The sequence below is a fragment of the Microcebus murinus genome, chromosome 2 (genome assembly GCF_040939455.1).
Source record: "Microcebus murinus isolate Inina chromosome 2, M.murinus_Inina_mat1.0, whole genome shotgun sequence".
NCBI classification, from domain to species: Eukaryota; Metazoa; Chordata; class Mammalia; order Primates; family Cheirogaleidae; genus Microcebus; species Microcebus murinus.
The window spans coordinates 82,325,721-82,352,875 of record NC_134105.1 but is presented as its reverse complement, the minus strand read 5'-3'; the positions used below and the strand labels follow the sequence as shown (position 1 = coordinate 82,352,875).

Here is a 27,155-nt window from a genome sequence, read left to right as displayed (position 1 = left end):
GATTGCTATTACTATTGTATGAATTTCATTGACACTTGAATAATTGCTCTTATTAGTTAAAATTAGAGCAGGTCTTTTCTCATGGGAATTCAAAAAACATCTATGTCCTTCCACCTGAGGTCTTGGTTTAATTTGGATCCTCTTTTCAATGCCAGCATGAGGGCCCTAAAAGAGAATACTAGAAATGCTCATACAGTTTCCTCCATTTTTTTACTGACCCCAACACAGAGGTCTCTATCAAAAACCACAGGACTGTCAGGCACTCTATATTAGGTTTTTCCTCTTTCAAGTTACCTTTATTCTTGTCAAAAAGGTGACTTTTTATAGGTTAGATCATTCAAACTAGCTCTGTAGTAGAGAAGGTCATGACTCTTTTCAATGATTCTTACAAGAAGACAATTGAAAGTACAAACAAGGCTGCAGTCTTTGCTTTTATTAACCTAACACTTCAGGGGGAATGTTAAATGAACACTAAACCCTATTCACCTTTGCCACTTTCCTCTTCTAGAGAGCAACTGACACTCAGCCCCGTCGTGATAAGCTCCACACTAGTTAGCCAAACACTTGGCAAGTGTACATCAATATTAATGCTGCCAGGTTTCATAATCAGTATTTGGACTGCTGTAAAAGAATTTTAGTATTTTAATTGGGCAGCCCCTGGTTCTTTATTCAAAAGCTAAATTTATTCTAGTGACAAGTTTAATTTTTCTGACATATTTGAGGTTTGTGTCCAATGTTAGGAGAAGCGTAGCTAAAACCATATGGCTTATGTCCAGATATATTAATCACATACTAATACTCAGCTTAAACCTTTGATTATATCATTGAAACTACTCTGCTAAGCTATTTCTATCTCCATTCTGTAGGTAGTCTCTGCATTTTTTTCTAGTATACCAAAAGGATAACCCAATAATCTTTAAGATCTTATCGGATTTTAATCAGGTATAATTCTAAGTACATCTTTCTATCCTAACTGAATATTCAGACATAAATGGTAGAAAGAAAGAGTATGGGGAATGTTAATGAGTCTGACTCCCAGAAATAAAAGGCAGACTAGAAGACTTACATGAACTCTAAAAAATGAGTTAGAAAAGAAGAAACTCAAAAGCCAGGTTTGAAAGCATTTTCTTTTCATAATAGATCAAGGACAATGGATATGATATCTTTATGAGTTTCTTGGATTTATAATATTTAGCTTCCTCAGTGTTTGTTCACAATTGTTGTTGCAATACCTGATAGTAACCTGTTGTGATTATCATCAAAGCCTCGAAAGGAAAAGACCTGTGTGTTGGTTTATGGTACATGATGTGCTGGGGCCTGGAACAGAATAAACAGGAGGTTGTGTCTGTTCTGCTGTGAATTCTGGAAACAGAAGACCTCATAGACTATGGTAGATCTGTGGAGAGAAAGGTTGGCCAGGTTCAGTACCTTTAAGAATTTGCTCCCAACCCATCAAAGCACTCTGCTCTATAGGTAAACAGACCAGCCCAGTAACACTGAACATTCTGCAAAGTCGTTCTCTACTGGCTTCCATTCACCAACCCATTCCTAGCCCCATCCCAGTGCCTGACACTCAGCCCTTCTTTCATCCTTCCTTGGCTTAGCCCCTCCAGCCTGTTAATTAAATGCAGGTGAGCATCCCTAATCCAAAAACCTGAAATCCAAAATGCTTCAAAATCTGAAATTTTGTGAGCTCTGACATGATGCCACAAGTGGAAAATTTCATGTCTGACTACATGTGATGGGTTACAGTTAAAACACAGTCAAAACTTTGTTTCACATACAAAATTATTAAAAATGTTCTATAAAATTACCTTCAGGCTATATATACATATCAGGTGCATATGAAACATAAATGAATTTCATGTTTAGACTTGGGTCCCATCCCTAAGATATCTAGTTATGTATATACAATATTCCAAAATCTGAAAGAAAAAAAAAAGTATGACATCTAAAACACATCTGGTCCCAAACATTTTGAATAAGGGATACTCACTCAAACTGTACCTTTTTTCCTAGACTCTGAATTCATCTCCCCGAAATACCTCCCTATCTGCTGAATCTCTGGAAATTATAGAAGAAAAGGTAGAGAGAAAGGCTGAGGAATTAACATCCTTGCTGTAGAAGTAAGCTCAGCAGAGAGCCAGAGAGAGGCCCATTGATTTAATCATCTTGTATTTCCGTAGGAAAAACAAATTCAGATTTTACATGGATAGTTTATCTGTGTGATGTTTGTTAAGTAGTTTTTTCAATGTCCATATGATTAATCTTTAAAAACAATTATCTGGATGTTTAGCATTATATTGATATGGCTATAGTATAGGAATTAAGAGCCTGACTCTATATTTGTACCTGTTCAAAAGGCAAGCCAGATGTGGCTACTGAGTACTTGAGATGTGGCAAGTGCAAATTGGAATGTGTCAGAAATTTAAAACACACACTCAATTTCAAAGATCTGGTATCAAAAAAAAAAAAAATCACCCAGCATGTAAAGGACCTCATGGATAATTTTTTATATCGATTACATGTTGAAACAATAACATTTTGGATGAATTGCATTAAATATAATATATTATCAAAATTAATTTCACTTATTTCTTTTCATTTCTTAAAATCTGGTTATTAGAAAATTTAAAATCACATATGTGCCTTTCATTATATACAAGCTGCATGTTCTCAAGCAGGTTAACTAATATTCTCTTCTGTGAAATGGGAATAATAATAGTTCCTTCTTCTCAGAGGGCTTCTTTGCACCCTTATATCAGCAAGTCATTGAAATAAGTTGTCCCCTTAAACAGAGCCTGAACTTAAGCTAGGCAGTATTCAGCAGCCATTGTAATCCCTAAAGAAACTCAACCCAAGAACCACGACACCAATATTCCCGATAGCTGGAAGAATGAGTGCCATCCACAACAACTTCTGTTTGTATATATAAGAAACTTTTTCTGGAAAGTTAAGAGAAACTAGAAAAATGAAAGCATTAAGTTTGTTAATTCAGACACTTCTAGTTTATACAATTTCAAATATAGCCATGACAACTTTCTTCCACAGTCATATAAAAAAAATAAGTTTCCTCTTTGTGCATTATTTGGAAGTCTATTAATATTCTTTCTTTAAAATAATTAGACAAAACATTAGGGTGCTTGCTTATCTTTGTACTTGATAGAGTATTTGATGGGACAGTTAGAAATCATCCATACATGTAACAGCTGAATATAAGCAAATTGTTGAAATAAGACATATGAAAGGCAAATAACAATACTACATAATATATAGTAAATGCCTGATGAATAGTACAGACAATTTTTCAGAATAGGTAGAAATGACAAGGGCTGAATAAATTGATGGTTTACGAAAGAGGCATTCCAAGCAGAAGTTAAATGAGCAATACAAAGATATGAATCAACATGGCATGCTTGCATGACACACACAGACCAATTTGGCTAGACTGAAAGTTCCTGTTGGACAGTATAAGAGATAAATCTAGAAGCATAAATTAGAGGCAGACTGCAGTAGAGCAGGCATGTCACCACTTATAGGAAGGTAGGGTGATAAGTGCACAGAAGTTATTTGGGAAGATCAATTTGGCAGACACTGCCAAAAGACTCTTGCTCCTCAGAGGCTCTGCATCCTCTGCAAAACAGTGCTGATCTAATAATTTTTATCCTATATCATCAATGATATCATTCTCACTTTATTAATAATTGGGCCTTCAATACATGGGAACCTCCTTGGGACAGGGATTTGCTTCATAAATGTCACACATGAAAAATAATCAGAAAAGAGTATACTAGTAATTGCCATTTCCTGTTGAGAAGGACTAGCTAGCAGATCTCATGTAGAAAGACTAGTCATATGTGATTATGTGGTTTTTAAATGCTTCTAATGTTGAATTAAAATGTCAAAATAAGACAAAAAGCATTAGGAAGTGGTGTGAGATCAACAAACAATAATATGGCTTCTAAAGAAGAAAAAGGATCTCCTTTTGGACATTGATAAGGAAGGTGTAACCAAATGAAGTGGTGCTGCCTATATAAATGGTTTAATCTCTCCTAATTTTAATGAAAATACAAACTTTAATTATCAAAAAAACATGTTTTGCTTAAAATGCTACAAACCCACATTCTCTTTATCCTGTAATGGGGTCTGTGTTTTGTGTGTTTCCTGTTGATTCTCTCAGACTCAAATTAGTCCCAAAGAAGGGTGGCAAGTGTACAGCTCAGCACAGGATCCTGATGGGCGATGCATTTGCACAGTGGTTGCTCCAGAACAAAACCTGTGTTCCAGGGATGCCAAAAGCAGGCAGCTTCGTCAACTGCTGGAAAAGGTAAGTGTTCTGTGTCCCCTATGCATACTTTTACAAAATCAACCATTCTTTGAAAAGGAAATATAATAGATCAAGTAATGGTGAAGAGGATCCTTCTGATTTTGTGCCAATTCTCAAATAAACTTTTTCCTGCTGCCTGAGAGGCAGTATCTCAAGCTTCCAGCTACATTGTCCTATTTCTAGGACTTTTTCACTTTTCCTAGTGTTGCCTTCTTAAGACTGGCTCTCCACCATATATCTTAATATCTAGTCAGTTTCTCCTTAAGGAGGAGAAAAAAAAAAGTAAGTCTTATTCTGATGCCAGAAATTAAGCCTCAACTCTCAGGATCGCATTAGGCTCTTTGAGCTCATTCTTCTGGAACCCATTAACAACCTTGCAAGGAAGTTAAAATAATGGCATACAATGTGAAAGCTATCTGGACAGACAATGAATAATTTCAAGTATTTATCATCATTCTCAAAGTCATTCCTTTGAACATTAAGCTCTTCAATTTCATTCAATATCATTTTCTCCATAATTTACATGAGCTGGATTCATAACAATCAAATGCAGAATGCTCTTAATTTATTCTCTTTTACAGATAAAAGTCAGCTCATGAAAGCTTATTTATGTTTACTTGGAGGGGGTGGTACACAGTGGGGGGGAGAACCACTGAATGGTTCTTTCAATTATCCTCATTCAGACTTTCACTGTGCTCGCGTTCTGAATGGAGGAGGACAGCTGGGGTGGCCAGAGTGATGGAAGGATGACAACATGTTTGAATTTTAAATATCATCAGGGATAATGAGATAAATTAGGTAGTATTTGTTTTAGAGGACATCATGCACAACAATTCACTTTGTGCAGTAGCATCCCCATGATCCCCCACACACCTATGGAATTGAATAGAAAATTTCTAACAGAAAATTAAGAGAAGCTAGAAACATGAAAACATCAAGTTTGTTAATATAGACACTCCTAGTTTACACATTTTCCAATCTGCCATGATAAATTTCTTCCACTGCCATATAATGAAAATAAGTTTCCTCTGTGTCCATTGTTTGGAAATATATTGATGCTCTAAGATTGTAAGACTTTCCTTCATGTTTTTATACAAAGCTTAGTCTGTTTCTCCTTCTCCTCTCTTTGGAGCCATCATCACCTATTGGTTCTTTCTTCTTAAGCCCGCTTTCATGGTAAGATCCCATCCTCCCTACTCGCTCAATATCCATCGCCAGATAAGAGCATATGTCATTTTCATGCAAATTAATGGATCTAGTTAACATGCCTCTTACTTGTTAGAAATCATGACATAGGAATTAAGATTATTTGGGGGTATTATTTTCCAATCTTGATTTCCCTTATTCCAGTAAAAAATACAAATATATCATTTAATTTTATTTGATTACTGGGGAAATTAATTAACTTAGTAAAATGTTTTTATATTTTACATTCAGCCTGGCATAGTGGCTCATGCCTGTAATTCTAGCACTTTGGGAGGCCGAGGCAGGAGGATGACTTGAGCTCAGGAATTGGAGACCATTCTGAGCAACATAGCAAGAACCCATCTCTACAAAAAACAGAAAAATTAATCGGGCATGGTGGTACAAGCCTGTAGTCCCTGCTGCCCAGGAGGCTAAGGCAGGAGGATTGTTTGAGCCCAGGAGTTTGAGGCTGCAGTTAGCTATGATGATGCCACTGCACTCTAACCTGGGCAACAGAATGAGACCCTGTCTCTAAAAAATTTTTTTTTCCATCTAATTTCTTGTCCTATTAAGTTGTATTTCCTCTCATATTACTGACATTCTGCATCAATTGTCTTTTCTATAAAGAAATATTTTTTTCTACATCAACTATGGTGAGAAACATTTTCTCAGGCACCATAACTTTATCTTTTTCAATATAGTGTTGCACTCACACACACAGAGTCAAACATTTCTTCAAAAATCAGTTGAAAAAATTCAAATAAAGTATGAATGTGTAGAAGTGGATAACTCCCTCTATAGGTTTGAAGTATTCAGATATTTATCAGATATTTATCAGATATTTCAGAAATCTGATAAAACTAGGAATTAGTGAGGGATGATTTAGGCAAAAAAAAAAAAATATGAATAGAAGGTTAGTTGAATGCAATCATAGAAATTAATATGACCACTCCATCTGATATGTAATTTGTCTGAATGTTTGAAGACATTCTAGAAAATCACACCATTAAAAATTCATTAATACTTAAATGACAAAAACCAAAATTTATCAACAAAACTGAGGTCACCACATTAGATTTATTAAATTTACCATATGATAGTTTTATGCCAATAGAGGAATAGTGAATTGGGTGCATTATTTTACAGTGGCCTGAGGGAGATAAGTAGCACTAGTTTGCTACACTGATCCAAAGAAAAGACATCTGAAAGAAGCATTCTGTTTCAGACTGAGCCAGGCCCTTGCTGACTTCTCTATAGTTCCACATATATCCAGGGTACCAGAGGGCAAGCAAGGGTGTGATTTTTAAATAGTCCATTCACTGTTAACCAAAAAGAATTGATTTATTCATATATACAGAAATATTATTAATGAAAACAACATTAATAATAATAATTTCCATGATTATAATTTATATTACATTTTTACCTATTCCAATCATTTCTTACAGAAGAGATGGTTATCCAAGTTTACATAAAAGGACACTGGTGCTTTTTGAGGTTAAAAACTTTCTAATGTCACTCAACCAGTTGTGGGCTATATCAGATCAGTTTGCATTTTCTCAACACCATATCAGTGTCATACAAAATGCCACTGGTGGTACCCACACTTATGTAAGTGACTCAATGTCCAAAACTCTTCACAAGTATTTAATTTCTGGATATTAGAAAAAATACAATTGGTTTCACAGTATTTCAGGTCTTAGTATGCCAAAACTAAAATTGTTCACATAAAAACATATCTGTTAACTGTATAACTTCTGTGTACATTTGAAGATGTCCTTCATTGCCTAGGTGAGTACTTCCTAAAGTATGAGTTTTGGAATACAAACTGGCAACATCCTCACCAATAAAACAAGTTTAAAAGAAACACCATACATGATACTTCACTCTTGAAATTTTTTTTTTTTTTTTTTTGAGACAGAGTCTTGCGTTGTTGCCCAGGTTAGAACCAATGCCATAGTGTCAGCCTAGCTCACAGCAACCTCAAACACCTGGGCTCAAGCAATCCTACTGCCTCATCCTCCTGAGTATCTGAGACTACAGGCATGCGCCACCATGCCCGGATAATTTTTCTGTATATATTAGTTGGCCAATTAATTTCTTTCTATTTATAGTAGAGATGGGGTCTCGCTCTTGCTCAGGCTGGTTTTGAACTCCTGACCTCGAGCAATCTGCTCACCTTGGCCTCCCAGAGAGCTAGGATTACAGGTGTGAGCCACCGTGCCTGGCCACTCTTGAAAATTTTTAACACACAATTTAATACTAAAGGTTTTGTGGTCTCCCACAGTCAAGAAATCTCTATTTTTGTTAAACCCAAGGCTATCTAAACATATTGAACCATACAACTTTTTTTCAAGTATCCTCCATACTAATTATGAATGACAGTGAAAATCTAAGTTAATTTGCATTTAAGCTCAGAAATGCCTCAGATATTTTATTTATACAAAGAACCAGGATAAACGAAGAGTTCAAAAGAATTATCAGTGAAGGGAACAAGTTTGCCAAACTATGTAGAGAGGGTCTAAGTACAGGGGAAGGTATAGAAAGCTAAATTGCAGAACATCAGAGGCAAGCAGATTAGAAGGGAAAGCACAGATGACAGGTCTCCTTCTACAAGTGTAACTACGGGTATCCAGTCTCATATGTCATCAGGAAACCTTTCCTCACTGGGTCTCCATAACCAGTGGGAAAATAAATAATCCTGGCTACAGCCAATAGGAAAAGCTTAAGACAACTCAGAGCCAGACTCTTTCCAATTAGCTCTATCTCTGGCCACTACCCCAAATGTAGCTCTGATAGTTACACATGATTCTATGATATGGAAGCTCACAATCAAGTCTCAGCAAAAATTCTCTTGGTGCATTTTCCCACAACACAGATGAAGTTGAAAATTATCTTGATAAGGTGAGTCAGAGGCAAAAATAAAAGAGAGGCTATTTTTTTTTTTTTTTTTGAGACAGAGTCTCACTTGTTGCCCAGGCTAGAGTGAGTGCCGTGGCGTCAGCCTAGCTCACAGCAACCTCAAACTCCTGGGCTCAAGCGATCCTCCTGCCTCAGCCTCCCGAGTAGCTGGGACTACAGGCATGCGCCCCCATGCCCGGCTAATTTTTTCTATATATATTAGTTGGCCAATTAATTTCTTTCTATTTATAGTAGAGACGAGGTCTCGCTCTTGCTCAGGCTGGTTTCGAACTCCTGACCTTGAGCAATCCGCCCGTCTCGGCCTCCCAGAGAGCTAGGATTACAGGCGTGAGCCACCACGCCCGGCCAAGAGAGGCTATTTTAACTTCATCCGGAATACCTTCTCCCACCCATCATTTTCCAACTATATGAACTCTGCTTAGGTACATGGAATTATTAGGAGGCTATTGCCCATGCTAATGATGGGTGTCTTCACAGACAAATGTCATGTTTAAAATGGGTAGATGTTTTCCTTAACCCAAATGGCTTTTCTTTATTCATGCTTAACCATAAATAAGGTTAGAAAATTATTTCGAAAGCATTGTGTTTATCTGTGATGGCGTTTTCATGCTTTCAGTGTTGTCTCAGTAATTTGGGGCTACACTAAAGATTTTAAAAATGAAGGTTGCTGAATATCAGAAAGATAGCAAATTAATACACATTTGATAATCATGTAATGCTATAAACTAACCAGTAACAGGAGGGGGAAAACTCTTTATAAAATATTAAAGTTGTATTTACCTATTATACTAGTAGAAACCCAAGATAATTTTACTCAATAAAAATATTTATTGAGCACTTATTCTGTGCCTGATTATGTGCATGGTCTTGGAAGTAACAGATATGAGTAAGACACAGCTTCTAATCCCATGGAGTTTACGGAGGGAGAACCACTTCTCTGCTCTTACCTCGAACCCTCATTACACAGTTAGTTTTAAGATAAGCCAGACTGTGATATATCCCAACAAGATGGGATTCATGGAGGGCAGGACTATGGATCATAACAGCAGAGGAAAAAGAAAATGGGAAATTGACCTTGTCTGGCAAAGAAAGTGGAAGAACTTAAGCAGGCTGAGGCCCCATTCACTGCCTTTCCTGAATGTTACTGTTGTAAAGGAAGGTATCAACCATGGCTTCTTTACAGCTGCTGGTCCACTAAGTTTTGTGACTTTACCTGATGATAAAAACTTGTCTCTGAACAAGTCATCCCTTTGTAATTCACAATATTTTCAATGAAAATAATTTTTTACTGATTATATAAATATGTTCATTGATAAAATAAAAATAATATTAAAATACATGAAACAAAGTAAAATTCACCTGAAATTCCACCACCATTTTTTGTGTCCATGCTTTCATATATTCATTTATGCAAATAACCTATGTAATTCTATGCAAATGGTTTTATACATATATTATATGTATATACATATATCCATGGATCTTTTTCTGTAATATTTATTTCTTATCTCCCCCCAGAAAACTAATATTAACAACCTAATATGTATTCCTCTGAGCCTTCCATAGCTTTCTTCATGATTTTATTCTTATATATTCTATATTCTTTTATATGTGTGTGCCTATCCATGTGTTTGATTTAGAATAAAAGGATCAAAGTATATAAAGATCTTTTCGTTTGCTTTTCTCATGGAAATCTTTCCATGTTGAGCAGTGCTTCTCAAACTTTAATAGACATAGGAATCACTTGGAGATTTTGATAAAATGCAGATTTTGATTCAGTAGCTCTGGATGGATCCTGAGATTCTTCATTTCTGACAAGCTCCAAGGTGATGCCAAAGTTGTTGCTTAAAGACAATACTTTGAGTACCAATGCTACAGAGATCTATCTTATTCTTTATGATGGTTCATTCATATTCCATTCCTCAATTCATTTCACAGTTCTCCCATTATTAGAAGTTTTCACTTTGTTTTCAGATTTTTGCTTCCACAAAAATTAAACTAGCCTTTTTTTCCTCTTGCTTTTGCATGCTTTATAGTGTACTAGAATGAATGTGTTCTAAGTCTATTGGGCACTTCACTACTATCCACAATTGCTAAGCATCCTAGATCAGAATCAGTACTTACAAAAGCAACTTATTTTGACATTTTACAACATGGAGTGTTATAAGCTTACAAAGGCTTGAAATGAAAATTCTATTTATAAAATTTATTTTTCTAATGTATCAAACTAATTTGTATTCAGTCATTTCCAATGCTAGAAGGACCATTTTTTTTAATTTCCTGCCCAGGTATAATTTTCACTTGCTGAATTCTTTGAATGTTAGTCATGAAGAATCATTCTTCTGAAAATGTTCCGTGTATGAATGAAATTTTGGATTTGCACTTCTGGTTTTTTATGTTAATGCTATTTTTGCTACTTCTGTGCTGATTGAATATAGCTGCAAACTGACTATAATGTACAGCCAATGTTCTTGTTTAACAGGTTCAGAACATGTCCCAGTCTATTGAAGTCTTAAACTTGAGAACTCAGAGAGATTTCCAATATGTTTTAAAAATGGAAACACAAATGAAAGGGCTGAAGGCCAAGTTTCGGCAGATTGAAGATGATCGGAAGACGCTAATGACAAAACATTTTCAAGTAGGTCTGATTTCTGCAGTTTTGTCAATCCAAATGAGACACTGAGTGGGATGGACAGCCAGCAGGGCACTCAGCTAGAAATAACTGTGCATTGGCCCATATGTGCAAGGTTAAAGACTCATGGGGGATTTAATCATCTCTCTACTGAAACTGACCATTAGCTAGCGGGAATGCATGGAAGACTTCCTATAAAAAGAGTCTCATCCTCCTAGGACTAGGTAGAATGTTAGGATAGTTTTACAGGTACTTCAATGTCTAAGACAAACTGAACTCCTAAAGAAAATTAATAATTAAATTATCAAAGTTTCTCTGATGGTTTTATGCCCTGCTAATATGAGGAGAAATGTAGAGGATATGAATTATTAAAAGAGGCAAAAATATCACTAATAAGAGCATGTAAAGAGAGTTGCTTCATAATTTTATACAAATAAAATCTTTTTCTGGAGTTTATGTGTTTCATAGGCAATTATCTGGAAACACTGAAAATGGAGGGGAAAAGCATGCTATGTTGAATTTTATTAACTATGTATGAAAGAGTTATGAATTTTAAGAAAAAAATCTTGGGATGATAATGCCATTTGAGCCTCTGTTAAAAATAAATTATCTGCATTTCAAAGGCACAGCATACTATTTATAAAACACATTGTCTGTCATTGCACACTTAGTCTCTGTTTTCCCTGCCAATTAGGAAGTAAGATTCACTGCTGAGGTTGAGGGAGTGGACCTAAATTCAAGCACTTGGTCAAGGACAGAAGTGCTTTGTGTACATAATGGTGACAGGTGAGGAGCTATCCAGGAAGACGCAGCAGGGTCTCTGCATACCATATTTTAATGGGGCAGAAAGTTTCATGGTTTTGTAATTTTTTTTAGTGGTGCTCAGGAGACTGAGTAGCAAGGTCTAGAAGCAAGTAAAGTCCTTAATCAGTTTTAAAATTTTACCAGAAGGTCACAGAAGGAAAAAGGGCAAGACAGTTTAGGGTAGTGACAGGAGAGGGGACAGAAGTGAAGAATTCTGAGGGCTAAATTGAAGAGAGAGGTAACCAAAGCCAAGAGGTTAAAAAATTAGAACCAATTAGAGCAAGACCAAGAAGATACAATAAATTTAAAGAATATTGGAAATGGGAAAATGAATGAACTGGACAAATAGAGACCTTATGGAGAAATGGTAAACAAAAAAGAATATAAGGCAGAGGAGCAAAAGAATTAATTTCAACCAGTATTTACTGAGCCCCTACCATGCACAAAGTAGGGCTAGATGCATACTATGTAATCTCTGTTCTGTGAAAGACAGCTAACAAGCAAGTGAAGTTGATGAATAGAGGCATAAGCATTACTTAAGGGGGCACAAAGGAAGGAGTGATTAGTTTTGTTGAAAAAATATCAAGGGAAGGGTTATGAGATTCAGCAATATTTAAGAAAGCAGTTTGGGACTAGTACCCTCCCCAGTACTGAATTATGGGGGGGGTGGGAATCAAGATAACCAAGGATTTTCAATATCAATTTTCAGTGCTCGGGGTTAGGGTAGATGGTAAAACAATAATGTGAACCCAATGCTGAGGTCATCACCAAAGTAGGATGCGGTAAGCTGGTACTTCAGGTGCAAGGAAAGCATTCCCAGAAGAAACAGGCAGAGGAAGAGAGGCTGCTTGGTGCAGGCTGCTTGGTGCAGATGGACAATGCAATAAGAATTCTGTGAAGCCAAGGGACAGCTTGAGAATGCCAGGGTTGGCAGGGCTGGGGAGGTATGATGAAGCTTGTGCATGTTTGGAAACTCTTGGGAGAAGATTAGGAAACAAACATTATACAAAGTTGGGAGAAATCCAAAGAAATAATTTGCTTAGGCTATAAATTGCCTAACAGCAGCCAGCTTACCTAATAAGAAAAATTAATTTTCAGGCAATATCATGTGACATAATGATTTGATTTTCCTAGTTCATGTAATCCAAGCATATGCTCAAGTTGTATGTCAAATTCCAAATAACAATAATGATAAGAAAAATGTTTCTGAACATTTACACATATTCAAGGCCCAGATCTGAGAACTTTAAATATCTGAACTAGCTTAATCCTTGAAATAGTATAAGATAGGCCCTACTTTAATCCCCATTTTGCAGATAAGGAAACTGATGCAGAAAGAGGTTGAGTGATTTGTCCAGGGTTGTATATCTAATATGTATGAGAACCAAGATTCAAAATAAGTCTAGCTCCAGACTTACACCTCCTATTGCCAATGCTACACGGCCTATCCAAGTGGATTTTAGCTCTCTGAATTAAAAATAACAATTAGCTGCTCAATGTATATTTGTTGAATTTAGTTATTTATGGAGTCAGATCCATATGAGTCAGATCTTGTTCTAGGTGCTGAGGTACCATATTTGAGAATAAAAAATGGAACATTCCAAAATTTAACATTGAAGAATACTTTAAAATTTCTGATACAAAGTTTTCATCTTATCAGAAACACTAATTAGGTTTTGTCCTCAACACTTTTTCAGATGGCAAGTTTATGCTAGCTATCATATTTGAGGCTATCATTCTTCTATGAAGAGATTGTTGTTGGGCAAGATATTCTAGCTGTGACTTTTCTAGAGCAACATAGAAGATGAAATTATAGAAGAGATTAACAAACACAGATCATGCTCTCCTACTTTAACCTTTTAAGTATTTGATCTGCTCATTGGTTAGACTTTCTACTAGTCTCTGAAAATTTCTAGAGTTTCAAAATTGATTGCCAAATTAATTGACAAATTTCTAGAGTTTCAAAATTGATTGCCATTATTTATTCCAATAATAAATAATGAACTGTTGAAAAGATTTTTTATACTCAGGTAACTGACTGTGGTAAAAAAAAAAAAAAAAAGAAAAGATTTTTTAAAAACCCTAATTTTTTATTGAAGGGGAAAAAACTCCAAAATTTTGACATTGAATTGTTCTCTTTTAAATATGCCCATAGTAGAATGTAAAACCTCTCATTGTTGCATTTGATATAATATTAATATGTAGCAAATGATACCAATCAAACTCTTCTCATTAAAACTCTAATGAAACAATTTTGTCTTCCTTTAGGGATGCTAAAAGATGCCCAAACTAATAACTTTATTTCAAAATAAGCCCCCCAAAATGAGCAAAGCTCTGCAATTCTACGTTTTGACTGTGATATTTATTTATGAATATTTCTCATTATTAACACTCTCTGTAGCCTCTTACTCTACATGCATATGTGGACAAATTCAAAGATTTCCGAACTCACAGAGCAAGTAGAAATTTCCCCACAAGAAACACAAGCCTATTAATAAGGACAGCAATGAGAGCTCCTGCTATTTTAATGCATTTATAATAACATCTTCTGAATGTAATTTAAAAATGCAACTTTCAGCTCCTTAGTTAGTGTACAACATGGTTTCTGACAACATCTATGGATTATTCTCAAATAATCATGAGAAGAACAGCTCTTTCCACAAGTGATATCATCTGCAATAAATTCACAATTGAATCAAACTCCTGAAATACCCTTGTTGGCCACTACCACTGAGTTAGAGGGAAAGAAGTAAAGGTGATGCGTCTAGAAACTGCAGGTGAAACTGCAGATGTGGCTAAGTCCTGCTATGGGTAGGAATAAGGAACACTGCTTGACAACATTCACTTCTTATTCTCTTGACTAAAATCAACATTTCAGTTTCAAACAACTGTGCAACTGACTCATCTGTTACATAAACTATGCATTTTGGCTTCTTAAAGAGTTAATTCACTACACAAGTAAGCAATTCTGCCTTACATAATAACCTCTAAATTATCCATGCTAAAACAAATGGAGTCAGAGAATAGGTAATAATTCAAAATGGTAAACATCAACATGCATTTCTTTGAGCTTTGGGAAGCTTTGCATGATTTATTATACTTACTGAAGTTACTTTGCTAATGAAGTAGTGCTAAGATGGATATTAAAAAGAGCTAGGAATACCTGAGCACAATGGAAAAACAAAGCGGTGGATACGAAAAAGCTGATCTGATCCAGACTCTAAAATTTCCTGTATGCATGCCTATAACATGGACATTTAGTAGGTGGGCAATTAGAATTAACTAAATAGTAATAGGTATTTGATCTATTTTCAATCACTTTATTCAAATTTAATTCATAATTAGAAGATGAACTCTGCTTATATTTCCTAACTAAATAATGCATTGTTCACTTGATGAAATGCTACCAGAAAGTGAGAAAATACCCAAGATTACTACCATAGGAAGTTTTTCTAATTATGTTAAAGACCAATTTGTTTAATTTAAAAAGCCTGTAACCATTTAAAGAGAGATTCTTGCATGGAAAAGCTGAAATAAGTGATTTTACTACTAATGATCATGTGGCCACTTGTATTTTCACAAAACACCTAATTTCAACCAAAAATCAATAAGGAATTCCAAAGCTGTTTTAATAATCTCTTTTAAGTGTCATAATAAAAAGAACATAGCTGTTTAATTTGTTTTAAATGGCTCTCAGGAACAATTGGCTGCTTTTCACAGGAATTGAAAGAGAAGATGGACGAGCTCCTGCCCTTGATCCCTGTGCTGGAACAGTACAAAACAGATGCCAAGTTAATCACCCAGTTCAAGGAGGAAATCCGGAATCTGTCGGCTGTCCTCACTGGGATTCAGGAAGAAATCGGTGCCTATGACTATGAGGAACTGCATCAAAGGGTGCTGAGCTTGGAAACCAGACTTCGTGACTGCATGAAAAAGCTAAGTGAGTAGAAAATTTTCATTTGTCTAAGTTGTATTTTTAAGTAGTTTCAATGAAAACTGAATTGTTACGTTTTTGCAAATAGTCCTAAAGTACCTAATTATCAGGGAAACAGTGCCTGTTTTCTGAGTGTAAGTGTTCCTTAATGACGTAAGCATATTTGGGCACTCAGTGCTTGATTAACAGTTTCCTGATTTTTAGATCACTGTGTTACCATTTGTGGCTTGAAATTTGTAATCTGGTAAATACAACCAACTCTATTGACTATGCTAGTGAAAATAAATTTTATTTTTAAATACTTGAGGGCCAATCATTGCTTGCCTAGAGGAGAGGGGGAGCATTTTTGGTAGTGGAGAAAGTTAGAGGCTGGGGAAAAGGAGGTTACCCAGGGAGAAATGTGAAACAGCGATGATTAAAACAAACCAAAATGATTTCTCCACTATGTAGAATTGCCATCAACTGCTCTGATCTACTCAAGAAATAAAATGGGTGCACTCACTTAAATAGTCACCACTGTGCAAGGGGTCAAGCATATGACATGGGTTATGGACTCTAGTTCTTGTCCCCTAAAATGCATGGTTCACTCTGGTCTGAGTTTACAAACTCTTCCATCATATCCATGAACTAATTATTCAATTGAAGTCACCATGGGAGTAGTATGCAACTTACATGCAAAATAAGCAAGTAGCCATGAATTAGATAAGAAAGAGTTGTATGTCCATTTGGAAGTAATCCTTCAGTTGTTGACAGGAGATGACATGACTGGGAGGGCAGCTCAATAACCATAGCAAAGTATTCTTTCAAGGTAAAGAAATAATTTTCTGGAATGTGAAACACACTGTGAAGAGAAGCATTTGGGAAAAAAAATTTATCAATTTCTAATAAAGAAAACTTCAGTAAATAAATGTGAAAATTTAAAATAAAATTTGAATGGCTTACAGAAACAATTTAAAGACTATTTTACAAATGTGCTTCAAATGTTAAAAAGAGAGCCCAAAATACAAAATGTTGCATTCAGTTATCACAGCCTCAAGACAATGTGGGAAATCACCACATCTAAAGCTCCACTGTAGTCATTGCTGGATCTCCAAGAGAATTTAACAAAATTAAACAGAAGGAAATAAATTTAACCTGAAGGCAGCACATGGTCAGGAATCTCAGCTCCTTACTTCTTATCAGGCAAGGTACACATCTTTTCATCTATACCTGGTCTGCTAGCCATTAATTATGTAGATTCCATGACTGTAGCTCTTGCTTCTCTCCAACCCGCTGTCCACATTATTGCCAAAGGGATTTTTTCTGAAATATAAAGCTGAAAATATTTTGCTCTGCTTAAAATCTTCTATGAATTTCTTGTGTCCATGGTTGTTGAGGCCCTTCATGTGTGGCCCTCCCTGCTTCTCCAGTCTTAAGTTTTGCCACTTCTTCCTTCACACACTAAGTCTCTGCCATGTGTACCTTGCACTCTCTTACCCATGGACTGTTATGAGATGCTGTTTGTTCCTGCTCTTGAAACACTCTTTTCCTATCAACAGATTTTCAACTACCACAAGTGATGGACTCCTAGTCATTCTTCAAGTCTCAGCTTAAATCTTATATCTTGCCAGAATCCTTCATTGCCTTCCCAGACTAGCTTGTATGTCCTGCTAGGTACTCATAATCCCTGACATTTCACTAATTATTGGACTTTTCATGTTTTGTTATCATTGCATGTGTAATTGAATGTCTCTTGCTATAGTTTTCTTCCTTGAGGGAAAAAGTAATATTTATTATGTTCACTCTACATTCTGTAACTCCCAATGCCTAGTAAACTACCTGCCAAAGAAAAATTACTCAATAAATATTTGCTGATAAATTAATTCTGTAAGGAGTCATAGGAATAATTTCTAAACTTTTCAGCAGAGTATTAGCTATTTCAAGTGGCAGGGAATGAGATGTTTTACTTATAGAAAAAATGCATCCTTTTAGCCACATAATCTGTAAGTCAAAAATAACATAGGTATGATTAAGACTAAGCAAGATAGAAGTTATTTATTTGACATAGCACTTAAATACCCTTTCATATGCTCTGCTTTTATAAATCAAGTTCTGGAGTTTATGGTCAATGTACAATAGGTAAATATTACTGACACAAAGAAATTACGCTGTTGTGCTTTATTCTTTTCAAATCAAGAAATAGCTTTAGTTCAATGCTCATATTAGTTACATAGTTTACCAGATGATGTCTCCACCAAAAAAGAAGAAAATCTCAAACCAAGAATTATGTAGTGTCCTCCATATCCACATTACTTTGGAGATTACAAAAAGTATCCAGATGCATATTTTATTAGCTCATAAAATATCTGGTTAAAGATTTTCTGTTAATGAAGCATACAGGACTAGTCTATACAGAGCTTTGACTTTCTTTGGCAGAGGTCCATTTGTTGTAGATAAACCATTCCAGATCCTGAGAATCAATTCACTCTTTTGTTTCTACCATGTCACAATAAACCTGAGCACATAGGCATTGCATCCTGAGACTGGGCATCTTCTAAGTACAAATGGACTCTACTAAACGCAAGGAGAAGCAATAGGATGGTTCTAGCTAGTAAAGGCCTTGAACCTTACATTGTGTGAATTATGTTTTTGAATGATTAACAGAGAAAGCTCTTGGGATTTGCTTAAATTTAGAAATGAACTTTACTTCTATATATGTTCTGTCTGAGTTTACTTAGTTTGAAATAATTTCTACTGCAGTTGGGTAACTCCATATTCCCCTCAGCTCTTTCACAACCCCGTTTGTTTGTTTTTCCTAATCCACATATAGCTCCCCGCTTACAACCCCCTTCAATACAGAAGAAGTTGTTGAAATGATATGTCAGACAAAGAGGATTAATCTAAGTGGACATGAATTCATCTTTTTCATTCTTCTTACTGAACCTTGGATAATATTTCTATGGTGCTCTTAAACTTTAGAACTTGATTTATAATATATATATATATATATATTTGACATTACAGACCCTTTTTTATTAACTTTGCCTCAGGGACCACAAAGTTTGAAAACAAATGTGACTGTCAAATGAATTGCATTAATTAACATTCATTTTTATTTTAACTAATCTAAAGTACAAAATCTAGCAACAAATATAATACAAATACCGAACAGCAATAAAATTGGTATTCAACTTTCTCATTTAATGGCATGGTTGCTATACAAGTTAATTGAGATGACTCTATGAAATATTGAAAATAGTTCTTATATTTCATAAATGTTTTCCTAGATTATTAGCAACCCTTGGTTCCCTATTCATTTAGTAGAGAGGCCAGTGCCGAACTCTTTTATGCTTTTTGTCTCAAGAACTGGGTAGTTTTGTCCATTCCACCAAGTTTATGTCAGTTAACTACTTACTAAACACCTCCCAAGCAGGGACAATATTTATCACCTGGACCACAACACTTAATTTCAGTTTAGAACAATGTCGAGGCAGAAATATTCTAATTATGTGAAGTAGAAAGCCACATGGTCCCTGAAAAAATAAGTAAATAAATCTTCATATTTTCCATTAAAAAACAAACCAATCCAATTGGAAGAATGTGTCTGGTAATACATATTTACACACAAACATACATGTAATTGCAGAAGAAATCAGACATAATTTCTAGTGTGGCACTAGGTCACAGTACTACACTTCTTAGTGTTTACTGGCAATTGGCACAGGTATTTATCAATAAGTATTTGCATTTCCTGGCAATTGATTCAGGTTGGATCAATTCAATTCATCTCTGAGAATCCTTTTAACTCCAAGTCTACTATTATCTCATAATTAAGTGCTCAAATATCAAAATATCAGAACACATGGTCTTGGGGGAAAAAAGATGTTAGTCAACATCAGCACCATTTACAGAAGAGTGAAAGAAAAACATATCAGAGGTTCAATCTTACAAAAGGGTCTAAAATCCAGTTGCCATGCTGCTCATATCTAGAGTGGGACACTGGATAATTACAGGATCAGCAATGTAGTAACAAGAGCAAGAAGACTCATTTATCAATGGCATCTTCACTCTTCACAAGCACCTCTCAACCCACACAGCCAATTAGCAGGGGGTAGAAATGAATTGAGGAGAGACAATAAAATTGCAACAATGATGGATGCATTTCTCCTCACTTTTTCAGTGTGGGTTTGCTTTTAAGTAAATGTTACAGAGTACATCACATGAATTTTAAAATACTAAAAAACAAACTAGTCTTATTGCCTGTAATGTCTAAGTTACTCCCAAATCATAAGTAAGGCCCTTAGGGAATTACATGTCATTGAGACCACTAAGGCACCATTTAGCTTATTTCTACTAGAGAATTAAAGATTTGGAGAAAATAGAAGTTAGCAAAATGCTTCAACAGCAATGCACCCTAGTGGCCTGCATGAGGTACAGTAATTAATGCCCTTTCCAAAGTGCTTAATTTTCTCCTATGAGAGATTGAATAGAATAAAATCCCCTGTGCTTAATTAAATCATATCACATTCCTAGATATGCAGAACATAATTATATGTATGTGAGAATTTGACTGAAAAAGCATGGTTAAAGCTCATACACCCCCCTGAGATCACCAAAAGATATCTAATGGAGATTATAATCAGGCTTTCCAGCTTTCTAGTTCTCTACCCTCAACTCCCTCTTGTTAGTTCTATTTTAGGGCAATGGTTCAGTGCCATCTAGTGAAGCAAAGCACTGGCTGCATCCTTCTAGTAACACAAATGGTTTCGAGACTTCATATTTAAGTATCAGTAGCAGTAGAAACTTGACGTCACAAGTGGTAAGATTTGGGTTACTGTCTTTGCTGTTTAAGCCAAATTAGTTTTTAAAAGGGAAGCCAAACTATCTATCTGCTAAATAGTCTTACTTGCACATATGACAAATATTTATTAACTCCCCAATGCTGGCACTTTGCTAGGTATTAGCAGATGCAAAGATGGACAGGAGGCCGGGCGAGGTGGCTCACGCCTGTAATCCTAGCACTCTGGGAGATTGAGGCAGGAGGATCGCTCAAGGTCAAGAGTTCAAGACCAGCCTGACCAAGAGCAAGACCCCCATCTCTACTAAAAAAAATAGAAATAAATTAATTGGCCAGCTAAAAATATATAGAAAAAATTAGCCAGGCATGGTGGCGCATGCCTATAGTCCCAGCTACTCGGGAGGCTGAGGCAGAAGGATCACTTGAGCTCAGAACTTTGAGGTTGCTGTGAGCTAGGCTGACGCCAGGGCACTCTAGCACAGGTAACAGAATGAGACTCTGTCTCAAAAAATACAAAACAAAACAAAACAACCACAAAGATGGACAGAAGACCATTTCCCCCTACTGTCATGATACTTACATTTTAGTGGGGACAACAACCACATAAATAGATAACTACAGCAATATTGAGTGTCCACCACTCACTTAACAGGCACTGTGCCCACTGTTTTACATGTGCTACTTCTAATCTATGCAGAGCTCTGAGTTAGGCATTAGTATTGGCAATTTAATTAATACTGATGCTCAAAAATTTTAAATTAACTTGCCAAAGATCCATGTTAAAGCCAGTAACTTTAAATCCTAGTACTGAGTTCAAAGGCTGAGATTTTTGTGGGATGCATACAATAATAGAGAAATTCCCTAGATGCTCAATAAGTTTAATTTAATGAATAGAAAAACCATCCACCCAATTGTTGTAGAAAAGAAGCCACAGAGTCATTCTTGGTTCTTTCTTGAACCTCACTCGCCCAACACAATTGCCAAATCTTTTTTCTCCCCTCTCACAGATCTTTCAAAACTATCTCTTTTCTTTTCTTTCTTTCTTTCTTTCTTTCTTTCTTTCTTTCTTTCTTTCTTTCTTTCTTTCTTTCTTTCTTTCTTTCTTTCTTTCTCTCTCTCTCTCTCTCTCTCTCTCTCTCTCTCTCTCTCTCTCTCTCTCTCTCTCTCTCTCTCTCTCTCTTTCTTTCTTTCTTTCTTTTTCTTTGTGCGAGGAATTTAAGTAGGGACCTGAAGTAGAATCAACTGACTCACACAGTAGTAAATAAAAAGTGGAACAATGATTTTGGTTTCAGCTGTCCAGTTCAGTGGTCCGCTGGAATGTCATACACTAGCTAAGTCACACGGCAAATGATCATTTTCCGGCTGTGGTCACTGGCTGTCCCTTTAGCACAGAACCATGTTGGGGGATGGAAAGAGTGAGCACCACTTCTTAACACATTCTCCCTCTGGCTGCCAGTCTCTCTGCCCCTATGTTGGATGCAGCAGAGATCACTCACCAGTCAGCCCAAACAGACCAATAGAAGGGGCCAGTCACTCTGTTCTCTAACTACAGCCAGACTTACCAACACAGCAGTCCCTGCGGCGCTAGCCTGGACTCCTGTGCAGGAATCCGGCTCTGGCAGTGGCCACTGGAGAAGGTAGTAGGACCTCCTGCTGAATGAAGGAAGCTGGATGAATGAATGTGTGAGCTGCAGGGGTCACTTGCAAAAGGACCAGGAGTGATAAGGAAACTACAACTCATTCAGGCAGCTACTTGTGACCTCTAACTCTCAAACCTGCCTGTTGCATGAGGGGACACATCTCCCATGGAGTGAACTTAATGGGGTGGGAAGCCATATTCTCACTGTTGAGTCTTTCTAGGAGCCAGGGCTTCAAGGCACAAGGCCCCTGGTTCCTACTCTCACCACCCTCTGCACTCTTGCTACTCTCACTCCTTGTGCTTCTTCTTGTGCTTCTTCTTTTTCTTCTTCTTTGCTGCCTTGCTGTCTTTTGATGTGTGCCTTGCCCTCTTGCCTGTATCACTCTCACTCACTTCCACCACCCTAATCCACAGCATCACTCATAATTTTTCAAATGGATTATGGCAATGGCCGCCTAACCATATGTTTTATCTGCAGTCATTCCCTTTCTCCCTCACACTAAGTATTGAGAGTAATCCTTCCCCAATGCAAATCTTGTCATGTTAAACCTCTATTTAAGTGGTTTGCCTTTAAAATTGAATCCAAACAACTTTGCTTGCTTTGTCCTGATGAAATGGACACTGTCTGATTCTCCAGGTCTTGAGTTCTTCTCTCACATTCGCATGAGCTCACTCTAAGCTTCAGTCATTTTGACCTTTCAGTTCCTCAGTTATGCATGCTTTCTTTGTCTCCTGAACATTGAATTTTCTCATTCTTTTCCTGGAACACTTTTCCTCCCGACCTTACCTGTTCTCTGTGTGTCCCTTAATGTGGTTGTATTCCCCTGGCATGGTCTCCCACACCCCTCTCCCTGCTCCTGCATGAAACTTAGTACATTAACACCTTTTTCAGAGAATGCCCATTTGCTTTTTGTGAAAAAATCTTTACCCACTTTTAGATGAGTTGTCTCTGAACTGAGAGATCGGGAACCAACCTTGTCCTGTTCTAGTCGAATCCTTGGAGACTCTCACAATACACCTGAAATAGAGTAGACAAAAATTAGTGTCTGCAGAATGTTTAAGATCAAATTTCATATTTAAAATAAAAAGTTTTAAGTTGCTTTCAAGAAATAAATCAGGGTATGTAAAATATAAAACATATCTATATATTTTACAAAACCAAAAAGCTTTGGGAAAAAAAAAACACACACACGACATTTTCCACCTTTGTTTTCATTGCTTTCTTTGATGGCAATGCAGTATTTCATTCCAAAACAATCTGATGTTTTGCTCTACTTAGCACTTAAAGCAAGAGATACTGAACATCTCAGTGAAAGCAAGAATTAACAGAAACATCAAACTGTGTGCCTGAGGTGGAAAAGAGTGAGATTTAACTCAGAAATGTAATAGGAGAAATTTTAAGACTATTCCCTTAAATAAAATAGAAGAGATCTTTGAATAAATCATTTACCAAAGACGGTCCTACTCTCTCCAAAATTCTAGGTTGTAAAATAGAATGGCAATTTCTCCATTGTCTATACACTCAATGACTCATTCTTCTGGAACCCTGGAACCCTTATCATAGTTTAGCTTCATTTTGGGGTGATTGGTAAATTTTACCATAAATTGATTTATCATTAACTTTCCTATTTTTATGTCCTACATTTTAAACTAAATTATGACCAAATTATAAGCCTTTTAAAGATATAAAATCTATACTTCCAGAGGCAACCATGAATTGTCAAATTAATTGAGATTTTATAACACAGTTCTCCATTAAGTTTAGATGCTAGGTAGACTTCCCCTTAAAGACATGCTCATAATATAAGCTTTATCTCAAAAAAGGTAAAAGGAAGAGGCAATTTTTAAATAATTAAATGGGTAAAATTGTATTAATTTTGGGAAAAGAGGGTTATTTAGACATGCTCATATTATTCTTGATCCAATTAACCACATAACCACTGGAAACTCATTCTAGTGAGGAATATATCCAGTATGTCCATTCTTATCCTTACCTTTCCCTTAGTAGCATGTTTGGTGAGACTAGACAGGAAAATAAAAGTTTAAATGCTATAAATATATTTTACTACCAAATGTGTGATAGAAAAAATCTTAAGTAGCTTTAATAGATAGACTTTAAAGATCAAATAATATGGACTTTTTACTACATGAGTTCTCTGATGGCCTTAAGTAAAAAGAAATAACATTCTGCCCATAAAATTATTCACTACTCCATTTAATTTGCTTATATGGTTATGACCTTAAGATTAAAATCCAGAAGCTGTTAGTCCAGGATATTACAAATTACAATAATATATTGAAGAAATAAACAAAAAGAGAGGACAGATGGTTTTTATGGTTTGTTGATGCAAATAACTGATCTTCTTGCTGAATCCCAAATGATATCTTTTCCTGAGCTACTGATTGATAAATATGGATTATAACAGACTAAAAAAAATGAATCTATAAGTCATCATAGAAATAAAATGATCACTTTCTTCAGTTACTACTGATTCAGTATATTTTCTGAATACACACAACGTACACGGGCAATGCATTATAAATGCTAATATTTTCATGTGTCTTACTGTATACAGAGAACCATAGCAGGAGAAAATCAGTGAAGCAAGATTTTTAACTTCCTTCTTTTCCATCCACCTTTGCAGCAACATTTGTCTTCCAGGCATTTGGGAAAATTATCCTTTCTGTCTGGTTTCCTTTGTCCTCATAAAAAGTGAGAGTAAAGTAAGAAAGATAGTGATTTATTTGAACAAGAGCTAGTTTTGAGATGCTAAGAAATAAAAAAAGTGATTTTTTATTATTTATTTCATTATATTTTTATAATTTCTGGGCTCCATTAGAATCTGAGGGTACCTGTGCTTATTTAACATTAAGGTCCACAAAATTAAAACTAAAAATTCAGCCTGTTTTGTAAATTCCTATAACTTTAATTTTACCAATTTCATTTGGCAAGATGGATTTTTGGATTAGGAAATCAATAACCATTCATAATGGAAGCTTCTACTGAGAAGAAATCAACATTGAGAGAATTTTCTGTGTTTTGCTTCCCAGGAATAAAGGCAGACAATGATGATGGTGGTCATGATCACACTGAGGGTGTTTGTGTGTGTGTTTCATCACAACCACAAATACCACCTTCTCTCCATCAGCATATAAGTTTGTTGTTCCAGTGTCTGTCCCATGTCTCCTGAGTTAAAATGACAAAATGTCAGGCTTCAGAACTTTTATTTTATGGATGAGGAAAATCCACCCCAGAGGAAAAACATATTATCTAACATTATATAATGGCTTGATGTTGTGGCCTAGATTAGAAACCAGATTTCCTAACTCCCACCTCAGCGTTCAAACCGGGGCAAAATATACTACACAAAGAACATTTCCTGGGAAATTAATGCAAGTTAGAACACATACACATGCGCGCATACACGCATATAAAAGGATAGAGGCATGATTACTCATGGTTACTAAATAGATTAAACTACCATCTGCTCATGGGTTTCATTTATTTAATTATTGTCTTTCACATCACCAGTTTCTTGCTCTTTACTAGGTGATTCCTATAGACAAACAAGCCTTTCTTAAAAAGAAATGACATTAGTTTTTACAACAATAAACACTTTCCATGATCTCTTATTTCCCTATCTCTATCTCCTAAGTTTTTCTCCTTTGAAAGAATCTTCTACAGCTGCTGCTTCAGTTTATAGTCTTTTCAAACCAACTCCAATTTCTAGTCTGACCACTCTTTTCATTTGAGTCTTGTCATCACCAATGACTTATTGTTGCCAAATTTCGCAGACATTTCTTTGATCCCGTCCCGCGAGACCTCTCAGTGCTACTAGTCACAGGTCAGCATTACATCCTTCTTAAAACATTTTCTCCTTGTGGATTTCTTAACACCACACTATTTTTTCTATTCCACTTACATACAACTTATTCTTACATTCCTTTGCTAGGTCTTATAAATATTGTGATTTGCAGAGCTCTGGTCTGGTTGCCTTTCTCTTTTCTGGGTATGCCCTCTCTCTAAGGCAGTATGTAGCCCCAGGCTTTCACTGTCATCATTGTGCTGATGAAAGTCAAAACTGTATAGCAAAAGAGTGTCTGCTCCCTAGATTTATCTACTATTTCCACTGGCATGTGTAATAGTCATGAAGAATGTAAAATAATCCAGGCTGGATTCTTGATTTTTCCTCCCAAGCCTATTCCTCCTTCAGTCATTCCATATGAGTAAATGATACTACAACTTGCCCAGCTAAACATGCCAAAAATATGCATATTATCCTAGATTACTTTTCCTTTTTTTTTTTTTTTTTTTTGAGTCAGGGTCTCACTCCCTTGCTGTGGCTAGAGTGCTGTGGCATCAGCCTAGCTCACAGCAACCTACTCCTGGGCTCAAGCTATCCTCCTGCCTCAACCTCCCAAGTAGTAAGGACTACAGTGTGCATACCACGACACCCGGCTATTTTTTATATTTTTTAGTACAGATGGGGTCTCACTCTTGCTCACGCTGGTCTCAAACTCCTGAGCTCGAGGGATCCTCCCCCATCAGAGTCCCAGAGTGCTAGGATTACAGGCATGAGCCACCGTGCCCGGCCCTAGATTACTTTTTCTTTTGAGATTTTAATTTCCCTTTTTGATTTCCATCCTTACATTTAATCCAACACCTAGTCCTATCAACTTTAGCCTGAAAAAATACCCCACATTCATTTACTTTTCTCCATCTCCATCACTGTTCCCATCACCTCTCACCTGAACCAGTGTGATAACCTCCTAATGGTACTTTCTGACTACACTCTATCCCTCTACAATTAATTCTCCAAACAGTAACAAGATTATTTTCTTAAAACACAGCTCATATTCTATTATCCTCCTCTTGTTTAATATCCTCCAATGGTTTTCAGTCATACCTAGAATAAAATCCAAATACTGTATTCA

General features: G+C 36.1%; 1 protein-coding gene across 2 annotated transcripts in view; it reads left to right on the top strand.

Moving 5' to 3' along the window:
• Positions 1-27,155, top strand: part of OLFM3 (olfactomedin 3) — a 204,361-nt gene that overhangs the window by 158,859 nt on the left and 18,347 nt on the right. For both annotated transcript variants that reach the window (XM_075999898.1, XM_075999899.1), the window contains exons 2-4: positions 4,181-4,327; positions 10,917-11,072; positions 15,591-15,810. In XM_075999898.1, the coding sequence (XP_075856013.1) occupies positions 4,181-4,327; positions 10,917-11,072; positions 15,591-15,810 (523 nt within the window). The remainder of the gene's footprint in view (positions 1-4,180; positions 4,328-10,916; positions 11,073-15,590; positions 15,811-27,155) is intronic.